At 38.4% G+C, this 12,553-nt stretch overlaps 1 protein-coding gene across 3 annotated transcripts in view; it reads right to left on the bottom strand.

The window, feature by feature from the left end:
* LOC126334548 (leucine-rich repeat protein soc-2 homolog) overlaps positions 1–12,553 on the bottom strand; it is a 138,578-nt gene that overhangs the window by 77,726 nt on the left and 48,299 nt on the right. For all 3 annotated transcript variants that reach the window (XM_049996916.1, XM_049996917.1, XM_049996918.1), the window contains exon 2: positions 12,132–12,365. In XM_049996916.1, coding sequence (XP_049852873.1) covers positions 12,132–12,329 — 198 coding nt within the window. In that variant the 5' untranslated portion in view covers positions 12,330–12,365. The remainder of the gene's footprint in view (positions 1–12,131; positions 12,366–12,553) is intronic.

Genomic DNA, 12,553 nt, shown 5'->3' with positions numbered 1-12,553 from the left:
ACCCTTGTGACCATCCCTACCACCACCTATACCAGCCCTGTAACTAGCAAAAGAAGAGCCACATGTGAAACAACATGTCATATACCGGCTGTTACGTAAATGCTGTTCAGCCTTTTACACCGGCATGACTACCACCAAATTATCAGTTAGGATGAATGGGCATAGGCAGAAGGTGATGACTGGCAACAAGCAGTACCTTTTTGCAGAGCATGCTCTACATGACAATCGTGACCACAGTGCCTGCTTCACCGCACGTGCCATCTGGATTCTTCCCCCGACACCAGTTTCTCAGAACTCTGCAGGTGGGAACTATTGCTATAAAATGTCCTTGCTTCTTGCCCACCCATCTGACCTTAATTTACATTAATTTCTTCACAGTAACTACACTTTCTTCTCTCCATTTTAGTTTTCTTTTCATTTTCTTACCTGTCTAGTTTTCACTGTTCCCCTCTCGCTTCAGTTATGTATAATACACTTAACTTCTCACTCTTATTAATTTGTGCATGATGTTTAAGCAGTAACCTCTGTCTTGTATGTTACCCTGTCTTCCAACCTTTAAATTCTCAGATTTTCAAATCTCATATGATGTAGCTCCCAGCAATCAGTCTTTCCTTCTCATCCCATTTGGTAAGTCTTGCCTGACTCATTCTGTGTGACTTTCCCAAAATCTACTCCTTCTCCTAGACCTCTCCAATCCTTTTCCTTCTCCCCTCTTTCTTTCCCTTCAACCCTTCTGCGTGAAGAAGGAGCGACTGGCTCCGAAAGCTTGCCTAATTATAACCTTCTTTTATGTATGTGTGTGTGTGTGTCTGTTCTTCCGCCGCTTGGTGAGTAGCTTTTTTATGTATCCAATTACATTATTTTGTCAAAAATCGATTGTTTTCATTGTTATAGTCACAAATAGTGGTTCATATGTATTAAAATCCTCCAGTCATTTGGAAAAATGTATTAAAGATAGCCTGTTATACGGATGGCTGACTATATGAAATAAGTAGTTAAAATGTGTTGCACTGAACGTGGTATTCCACACCTTCATATATTCATGGGTTACCCTGCCAGTGAAGGAAACTGTATGGTACTGGACAATTTTCCATCCTTAACCTGGTGGGCATCACTTCCTTCCATTGAACTGGCTGACATTTAGTGGTGCATTCGACTTCCTGTAGTAGTTTGTTGTTAAGCACATTAAACCACTCATGTTCCCACTGGTACATGAGCCCTTTGTCTGACAATGAGATGATGGCAGGAGGATGGAAAACTTCAACTGTTATTTATGGCCAAAATTTTACATTTAAGAGTTTTATTCCATTACTCAATAGTGTGTATTGTGGTGACGGTTGTGTGAAGTATCAATACTATTTCTCCTCTCTCTTCCACTTTAGATGATCTTCTGGAACAACAACTTCTGCATAATTTTAAATAAGATGAAAAGTATCTAATTTTACAATCATCTTTATTACATAATATGTAAGAATGCAAAATGTTTGACTAATCTTAGAATTTTGAGAGTAAATCATTCCATGATGGGTAATATCTTTCCTATTCCGTGTTCTGCTATACAGGGGTGAAGGTTTTTGCACTAACTCCACAAATCTATACAGCAGTATCGATGTATTAATCATGGTAAGGATCACACTGATGATGTAGTTCAGCCAGTCATAGAGTTTCCCAAGTTTTACAGGAAACTCAATAGTCTGCAACGTGTAGCCTGTGTTACTGAACATAAATTTTAATTTCTGTGACACTTAAGGGTTGAGGATGATGCAGCGGCTGGTCGGTACCTTTAGGTCTTCAAGGCCTATTCAGGTGGTGTCTGCCTGTCTGAATTCATTTAAAGACGTGTACTGATTACAATGAGACATGGCTACTCTACAGTTTACACATGTAAGCTGACAAGCTGAAATAGTCAGCTAAAGGTGTATCTGAAGGCATAAAACCTGTCAGGCTAGAGATTTTAAATGCTGTGACACTATTTCTCTGCTCTTCAGAGAGCAGTTTGACAGCAATATTATATCCTTAAAAAAAAAAAAAAAACCACACTTAAAACTAGGCAATTTCCTCGAAAAGCAGAAATAATCTTGCTTGAAAGAAATTATAAGAAATACTACATTATCTCGCGTGGGAGAAAGTTGGGGGGAGGATGTATTGATTTTGTATGAGACTGAACATGGAATTTTTTACATCTACAACTACAAGCCACTATACGGTGCATGTTGGCGGGATACTTTGCATCAATAACAGTGATCTTCCGTCTTATATCATTCATGCATTAAGCAAGGAAAAAATAACTGTCTACGTACTGTAGTGGTGCATGTTTCCTTTTACAAAACCAACAAAAGTTGTGTGTACGAAAAACGTGACTTTAATTAGCAGCAGAGTAAAGAGCATCTACTGTGACCAAGTTTGTTGGAATTTATGTGTAGATATGAAAAATAACAACATGGGCACAGCACAGAAAATGACAATGAATGCGTAACTTGGACTGGCCAGTGAGGGTTGTTACACAGACTCTATGAAATGCTATCTGGAGTTAAGTAGTAACTTATGGTTTTGGTGAAGCATTGAAGCATCATATATGAACATGGATTTTCTAAATTTAATCCAGCAATGCACAGTGACTTCCCTTGAGCTTTGTATATTGTCACTGCAAAAGCAAGACACACAGGAAACTGTCATCAACTGGAAGTGGAGGCAAATCGGTACGATTCATTGGAATGTGTGGATCCAGGATATCTTCTACTTTACATTCGCCATTAATTATTGTTACCGTAATCACATCCAGCATTTGTTTTTTCAAGGGAAGTCTATTTGACTTTGTCATTCTTTGGAGTTTAGATAGCTGCTCGCATAGGCAATTGTCATTCTAGGAGTTTGGAAAAACTTTCTTTTCTAGATGGTGACTGAAGTTGACAGAAGTTCAGTGGAAATGATATCTCCTGTGTTTCACAAAGAACTGGAAGTTTGTCATTGCTCGTATCCATAAGTTGCTTGGCAAATGTTTTTGCAGAAACATCTCCAAGTAAATGCGCATTCATATTAGCCAACAATGTTATTTTCTTCACACCTCTAGGGAGCCGAATTCTTCAGGCATGCATTCAGCTTGTGTAGTGGTGTTGATATGCTCCAGTAGCATCCAGTGGCAAGTTACAGCAAAGTAGATAACATAAAAGCTGTCTAAAAAAAGTGTATGAGGTGTGGTCAAAAAGTAACATGAATTTTTGTTTTTCAAAAGAATTTTTATTTATCCATCAGCATCAACTTTGTCCCCTTCAAAGTAATCATCACCCCTCAAGTAACACACACTTGTGTGATCACTTTTTTCGATCACTTTTGGAACCCATTGTCATTATTGTGTTCAGCTCCTCAGCAAATCTGTTTTTATGTCAACAATGGTGTCAAAATGGCATCCTTTCATGGTTCTCTTCAGCCTTGGGAATAGAAGGAAGTCACAGGAGCCATGTCCAGTGGACACAGTGGTTGAGTCAACATAATGAGCCTGTTGTTTGCGAAAAAAATCATGCAGAAGCGAGTGGGCGCATAATCATGACGCAATTTCCATGAGCGGTTTTGCCACATTTCTGGTTGTTTTTCTCAGATTGCTTCATGAAGACAGCACGTAACTTCCACGTAGTATTCCTTATTGACTGTACGGCTATAAAGTAGGGACTCATATGACGCACTATCCCATTGTAATCAAAGAAAACAGTCAGAAGAATTTCTTGAAATTTTTTTCTTTCTTGGCTCTTCAGGTAGTTTTGCACTGGGATAATTGGGCCTTGGTTTTGACGTCAAACGCGTACACTCATGGTCTGTCACTTGTTAATAACCTTCTTTAGAAGTTCTTGATCATTTTCAACTTCATTCAACAATGCCTGAGCATGTCTACGTGATATCATTTTGGTCAAAATTCAACCATTTCAGAACAAACTTCGCTGCTACATGTTTCATGTCCAAATTCATGGGAAAAAAATCTGGCATGAGCAAAAGAATATGCCAACGTCATCAGCAACCCCTCTGATAGTGATCTGGCATTTTCCAAAATCATTTTCTTGATTTTTCCACATTGTCGCCAGTAACTGATGTGCTGGAGTGTCCAGAGCTGTTATCATCTTCAGTGTCTTCTCGGCCCTCTTTGAAATGTTTATATTACTTGTTAACTCTTGCCTTACTCATAGTTCGTAGTATATTTTCCAAAAGCCACAGTTAACATTTCAAATGCAGGGTTGCACTTTATTCCATTTTTCACACAAAATGTAATGCAAATTTTTTATCTATCTTTTTCAAAAGTAAAAATTCACTGCTGAAAACACATATAACCTTTTCAACTTTCAACTATGAACTACATATTCAAAACAGCTGAAAATTCAAATGTCCATCAAGAACAGGCATAACAATAAGGTAAAAAAAATAATTGAAAATTAGATTTATAGAGCCCAAAAAATTAAAAAGCTCCCCTGTTACTTTCTGATCATACCTTGCATGTGACAACTTTCACTGGTGTCAAAGGCTATTAGTTTCAAACAGATGTACCAGCATCCATTTTCATACAAAGATTTATCTATTATATTTATGGCAACTTTCTGAGTCGCTTGAAAATAACCTAATGTTAAGGCTGAAATTGACAGCGGACACAATAAATTTCTCAACAGCAACTGGAGCAGTTTTCATTAGTTCATTAATTCAGTCATGTTTGGTTCACAGGTTGCTCACTTGTTCCCATCGTTTCTTTGATGTTTCAACTGCAGGGCACATACAAGATTCATTTACCCTCTTATTCAGCATGAGTACTTGTTTCATAAGTGAAACAAACACATGTAGCAGCAAATTTTGCTCTGAATTGTTGAATTTCGACCAAAAATGACATAACGCAGACATGCTCAGGCATTGTTTCGTAAGTGAAACAAATCAGTCTATACATATTAATGTTGTCTGTGTAAGGGCCACAGACTTGGATGCAGCTGCCACACGTGGGTATGAGTGCAAGCTGATATTATTGTGGAATGCTGACGACCTGTGGTGTCAGTATACGACAGACCCACAGCACCTCACACACAAAGTAGTTGCATCGTGTTGCTAGTCACCTGCACAGGCAGAACAGTTTCCAACGCCCGCGGTTCCGATGCAGATTTATATCTTTTTCAACTCACAATGGAGCATTGACAAACCCGTATTTGTTCGTGGCGGAACATCAGACACAGTTATGATGGGTCGGCATAGCAAGGACGTTATTATAAATGTATTCATAAAAATAAAGTGGTGTTGGCTAATAACTCATAGTTCATGTATTTCTGTACTTCATGGATAGAATGCCCACAATAATCCTGACAAATACCAAGGGAGACAGTCAGCCAAGGATACGAACCTCATAATGCCTTATATCTGCTCTTTAGTGCTTAGCAGTTTTATAGTAACAGTATAGAATTGAACACATAATCTCAATGTTTCCTTCCATTTGCTAAGTGAAAATGCTCGTGGAACAGGCAAAAAGTAATATAAATTAACTGAGGATAGCCCTAACAAATTGTTCACATGTTTTCGTTCACTCTTGTTTACTTAAGTTCACACTTTTATTGGCCAGACTTTACATCATGGAAATGAAATTATACGGTTCGTTCAGAGAACGCGCAGATGCCACAATGTCAGTATGTAAGATCAACAGGAACTGGAAAGGCACAAGTGCTTCAAGCTCTTTTTTAGTTCTTATTAGTAACTGGAGTATTCATTCACCTGAATTGAAGATTCACTTATGTTACTTTTCTTTATCTTTGACAGAAAATATCATGAATTTAGTTCAACTTCTTCATCCTCTTCTTCAATAGTTTTAGTCAGACATTCAGCATGATGACTCAATTTACTTGTGACACTTATCACAGAAACAGCTGTACTTCAGGTGTCAAACAATGAAAAGCCATTTTGGGCTGCTTGTGCTAGGGCAAAGCTGCCACACATTTCACAAAAATGAGTGGCATCTAGTGGTTATTGACACAAGTAAAGATGTGATATTTCACAAAAATGAGTGGCATCTAGTGGTTATTGACACAAGTAAAGATGTGATGCAGTCAACACCTTGTGGTTATTGGTAAATGCTGTTGCCTGATAGAGCAACAGGCTGGTCAGACGGTTTTTTTTTCTGAAGCATGTGTTATAGCCTATATATAAATTTGTATACTTCATGAAGAGTAGAGTCTTTAAGTGAAGGGAGCACAATGTCATAGCATTCCAAAGTGTTGTAATTCAGCGAAGAACTGGGATAAAGTTGCAGAACTTTCCAAAATAGTTGAAGAATTAGCAGTGTGTGTGTGTTATATAGGATTTATGTTATTTTAGCTCACTCTGTTTACCCCAAGGACACTTTAAGTGTAAAATACATATTGTCTCAACAGCATTTCTCCCTTGGTGAAGAAGCTACATCTCTTGTTTTTAGTTTATGAAGTACTCTGTTTTCTGAGCTAGTTGCCTAGTAGCTTGTATATAAAACCTGCAAGTTTTATATCTTTTGAGTTAATAGTTTTTGAAGTAGATGAGGGTGAAGTTTGTCAGAAAAAAATTGCTGCTAAAGTAGGTTATTTTTTAACCCTAGTATCTCAGAAGGGATACCATGTTTACAATTGTTCATTAAAGTTAGTCATTCAATTCAGTGTTAACAAGCATCACAAAACATTAGATTTTTAACATGTTTCTCATTCACAATGTCATTAAACAATGGAAAATCCAGGATCTAATGTAACAATATTAGAGAAGCAAAGCTGCCACTCACCATATAGCAGAGATGTTGAGTCTCGATAGGCACAACAAAAAGATTCACTCAATAATAGCTTTTGGCCATTAAGGCCTTTGTCAGCAAAACACACACACACACACACACACACACACACACACACACACACACACACACACACACACACGTCTGCAGTCTCAGACAACTGGAACCACAATCTTTTTGTTGTGCCTATCGCAGCTCAGCATCTTTGCTATATGGTGAGTGGCAACTTTCCTTCTATCGCAATGTCATTAACAACTTGTGTTAGCCTGTGTTGGCTTCTACCAATACTAGTTAATAAGATAGTAAAAAAACTAGTATCCACATTGGCAAGAGACCAAACCTTATATAACCAGCCTAATTGTGGGACTTATTCTAGATATTTACATTGATGATGATTGACCGCTGCTTAAGTTAGATTGAAATAAATTCACTGAATGCGAATAACATGGCATCAGATGTATTAGGTATATGTTCTACCTGTTGCTGACATGTGAAAACTGGCACCAGACCAGGACTCGAATATGGATTTCCCACTTATTACAAGCCATCACCTTACCATTAAGCTATCAAGACAGAGTGTCATGTGGGAGTTTGGGGTCAGTCTAGGAGGCGTGCACAGATAGCCTAATGGTGAGTCGGAAATCTGGGTTAGAGTCATTATGCTTGTCTGGTGGCTTTAAAAAGTTATGTGCCCAATAACATCATGAGAAAAATTAGTGTCAGCATCACAAAGCACTCCATTTGATTACTTTAAAAGTATTGACATGCTTTAATTTTGAGGGTTTGTTTCCAGAGGTATTCAAAAATTCCAAATTGCTTTTTTTACCAATAAAAAGACTAAAAATAATTAAATAATTTTAGAATTAATAGAAGTCTAAAATAGTTGCACTTGCAGCGCACTCAAGTCGAGCACAAAAGTAAAACCACAGGGAACCATAGGAAGCACTAGCATAGTTTGGACTGCTTACAAAGCATTTTTACAAATATCTGGATACAGTTATGGACTTGTGGAGGAACTTTAAAGGAAGTTACTAATAATGGAGCAGCAGATGTCCAAGAAACTGATGCTTTTAAGTGTGCATTGCTTGTTATGCGTCTTTTCCTTGGAATTTTTCAGGTAGACATAGATTTCTGTTTCTTCGTATATGTCTATAAAGTATCTCTTCTTCACTGTATGAAGAAAGGACTGATGAATTAAGAATGTTTTTGATACTGTACACTATGTGCCTCTCTTGTGCACAGAATTGAAAACAATCTCAGTATTCTGATGAAGAAGGGAACCTTATGGACATTTATGTAGAATTAGAAATCCACATCCACCTGAAAAAATCCAAGGAAACAACAATTAATGATCAATGCACAACTAGAAACACCAGTTTCTTGGACATCTACCACACTATTAATGATAACTTCCTTCAAGCTTACTCTGCAAGTTCGTAATTGTATCCAGATGTTTTTAAACATGCTTTGAAGCAGCCCACAATGCAGTTAAGCTACATTCATTAACGCCCTTGAAACTTCCCTGCAGTTCAATTTTTGCATGCTAGAGGACATAACCCTACACTCTACTTGGATCCCCAGTCCACTGCAATTATTTTACATTTTTATTAATTCTAAAATTATTCTTAAGCTTCTATTGGTAAAATCTGCAATTTGATATTTTTGAATTTGTCTGGACACGCCCATACTTTTAATGTAATAAAATGGATTGCTTTATGATGCTGACACACTAATTTTTCTTATGATGTTATCAGGCATATAACTTTTTAAAGCCACCAGACTTGTAATTTTTTTTTAATCACTTGACATTGCTCTTGTACAGCACAATGTAGGTTTCTATATTCTATATGCACTTATGCTGTAAGTACATAGGCCTTGTTTTATCCCCTTCTATTATATACAAGTACAATATTTTTGTATTTATCATATTTATGGCAGTTTGCAGAACATATTGAAAATGGCCTAATGTAATGGCCAAAACCTGTAGTAGTGGACACAAAGCTAACAGCAATTGAAGCAGTTTTCATTAATTAAATGAACAGTTGCACAATCAAGGACACACTCATAACACGGAGAAACTAATAAATGAATTTTTTGAAATTCATTTCCTGCGAATTCCTCAACATCAGCTGTATTAGGACCAGATTTGCTGCCAAATAGTGACATGAAAATTTTTGCTGGACTGGGACTCGAATCTAAATTTCCCACTTATCTGGAGCCAACATTTCAGCTAGCCGTGCACACTTCCTCGACTGACCCAAACCTCCACATTATCCTGTCTACAGCCTTATTCCGTAGTCCATATCATTCATCACTTAATGCAAAATTCCCACAACAGAGAGAACAAGACAACAAGGAATTGGCGCCAGTTAAGTTATCAACATGTGCCATGCCTGAGCGGGCTTGTCTCATTCTCCCTGTTGCAGGAATCCAAGTAACTTTATGAGCATTAGATGATGAATCTACATCTACACCTACATTCTGAAAACAACCGTGAGGTACAGGGCAAAGGGAACATCTCATTGTACCAGTTATTAGGGTTTCTTCCCATTCCATTCATATATGAAGTGTGAGAAGAATGATTGTCTGAATGCCTCTGTGCATGCAGCAATTATTCTGATTTCTTCTCACAATCCCTATTTGAGCAACACATAGGAGATTGTAGTATATTCCTAGAGTCACATTTAAAACCAGTTCTTGAAACTTTGTTAATAGACCTTCTCGGGATAGTCTATATCTATCTTAAAGAGCTTACCAGTTCAGTTCCTTCAGTATCTTATGACACTCTCGAGCAGATCAAATAAGTCTGTGAGCATTCATACTGCCCTTCTCTGTACACATTCAATATCCCCTATTAATCCTATCTGGTATGGGTCCCACACACGTGAGCAATATTCTAGAACTGGTCACATGAGTGATTTGTAAGCAATCTTCTTTGTAAACTGACTGCACTTCCCCAGTACTCTACCAAGAAACCGAAACCTACTACCTGCTTAGCCATGACTGAGACTATGTGATGATTCCATTTCATATGCCTACGAAGTGTTACACCCAAGTATTTGTACGAATGCCCGATTCCAACAGTATAATGGCATGTGACGAGGGCCTCCAGTCGGGTAGACCGCTCGCCTGGTGCAAGTCTTTCAATTTGACACCACTTCAGCGCCTTGTGCGTCGATGCGGATGAAATGATGACGATTAGGACAACACAACACCCAGTCCCTGAGTGGAGAAAATCTCCGACCCAGCCGGGAATCGAACCAGGGCCCTTAGGATTGACAGTCTGTCGTGCAGACCACTCAGCTACTGGGTCGGACATTCCAACTGTGACTCACTGATATTATAGTTATAAGATACATTTTTTCTTTTCGTGAAGTGCAAAATTTTACATTTCGGAACATCTAAAGCAAGTTGTAACTCTTTCCACCACTCTGAAATCTTAGAAATATGTGACAATACGTAGCAGCTTCTTTCAGACAGTACTTCATTATAGATAACCGCATTATATGGAAACAGTCAAAGGCTTCTATTAATATTGTCTGCAACGTCATTAATATACAACATGAACAGCAAAGGTCTCACCTGAAGTTACTTCTACAACTGACAATGACTCTCCATCCAAGATAACATGTTGCATCTTCCCTACCAAAAAGTCCTCAACACAGTCACAAATTTCACTTGATACCTCATATAATCGTATTTTTGATAACAAGTGTAGCTGTAGTACCGAATCAAATGCTTTCTCGGAAATCAAGAAATACTCCATCTACCTGCCTGCCTTGATCCAAAGCTTTCAATAGGTCATGTGAGGAAGGTGCAAGACGGTTCCACATAATGGATAATTTTTGAATCCATGCAGTTGACAAGGAGGAGGTCATTCTGTTCGAGATACCTCATTATGTATATGTAAAGCAAAGAGGTTAGACAAAGATGTCAGTCGAGGCGGAAGTACAGAGGCAAAGATGTTGTTGAATGACAAGTGATGTACGAGGGGCAGCAGACAGTGTTTGTTGGTAATGAGGATCACCCTGTGGCTAAACATGTCTTGGTGCATGGGCAGCACATCTTGGCACAGTGTTACACTGTCCGGGTTATCTGGACACTTCCCACTGACATCAACCTATCAGAACTCCGGAGATGGGAACTTGCCCTTCAATATATCCTCTCATCCCCATTACCCACCAGGCCTCAACCTCCGCTAATTCCAAGTTGCTGCCCCTCGTACATCATTCCACAACATCTTTGCCTCTGTACTTCAGCCTCAAACTGACATCTGTATGTCTGCCTATGTCTGTATATGTGAGGATGGACAGGTGTGTGTGAGTGTGTGTGTGTGTGTGTGTGTGTGTGTGTGCGTGTGTGTGCGTGTGTGTGCGCGCGCGCGCGCGCGCGCGCGCGCGCATCGAGTGTATACCTGTCCTTTTTTCCCCCTAAGGTAAGTCTTTCCGCTCCTGGGATTGGAATGACTCCTTACCCTCTCCCTTAAAACCCACATCCTTCCGTCTTTCCCTCTCCTACCCTCTTTCCTGATGAAGCAACGTGGGTTGCGAAAGCTTGAAATCTGTGTGTGTGTTTGTGTGTTTTTTATTGTGTCTTTCTACCAGTGCTTTCTTGTTTGGTAAGTCACAGCAAAATGACATCTGAATGATACCTCTACATGTTTGGTTCTTGTGGAATAAATAACTGAAAGTGTTCCCAGACTTTATGCACACCCTGTATACGTCTTTAGCAGTAGATTTGATATTCCCTTCTTTACCTCCACAACTCACTTCACGTGTTAGTGACAGATACCAGATGTAGTTGTGCTAACAATTAATTCCATCACTGAAAAAAAATCTCATCTATTTCTAGCCAAATGGAAATCAAAATATTATAGTTCAACAAAGCTTGAAAATAAATATATATATTAGCAAATACTTGATGAAAGGTTCCTTTTTGTGAAGCTTATGTTAATACAATTAGCAAATTTATTAGCGGTTCAAATGGCTCTGAGCACTATGGGACTTAACTTCTGAGGTCATCAGTCCCCTAGAACTTAGAACTACTTAAACCTAACTAACCTAAGGACATCACACACATCCATGCCCGAGGCAGGATTCGAACCTGCGACTATCGATTTATTAGTGTTTTATTAAATTTCTATATGTTTTAAAATGGGACACATGCACGAAAACACCCGCTGGTTTTGCATGTGTACTGAACACTTGATGGAACACACAGGTAAGTACCTGTTGCTACACTGTGAACAACAAATACCTCTGTATTAATTTTCATACAGATATGAAAATTGCACAAAGGCCTGTAGAACAACCATCTCTTAACACAGTGCAATTTATTGAAGAATCACGTTAACAAAATGATAACTTACTTCAAGTTCTGTATCAATAATGCTGACTTCTTTGGCATTCTCAAGAGATGAGGATTCAAAAAAATTATCGGAAATAATATCTGAATATTTGGGGTCAAGTGTGAGAACGCAGTTCACAGAACAATCTGTTGATAGTGTGTCGTTTTCAACTTCATTATCTTCATGTATCCTGTGAACACCATCTTCTGATGGACCCATTACGCCTCGTATATCCCAAACTGTCACATCAATCACCTGTAGAAGGAAGATAATACAAAGATAAATTATTAATTAGGAGTGCACTGCTAACAAATTAGTTCCGCAATAAAAACATGATATGAAACTAATGAACTTAATATTAACAGCTGCATTCACTGAACTTTACTGGGTGTGGTCTCCTCATACTTTTGAATTGGCTAATCAAGGTAGTTGCACGAGTACCT

This window comes from Schistocerca gregaria, chromosome 2 (genome assembly GCF_023897955.1).
Source record: "Schistocerca gregaria isolate iqSchGreg1 chromosome 2, iqSchGreg1.2, whole genome shotgun sequence".
Lineage (NCBI taxonomy): Eukaryota > Metazoa > Arthropoda > Insecta > Orthoptera > Acrididae > Schistocerca > Schistocerca gregaria.
The sequence above is the reverse complement of the archived record's forward strand: the minus strand, read 5'-3'. Positions and strand labels throughout refer to the sequence as shown.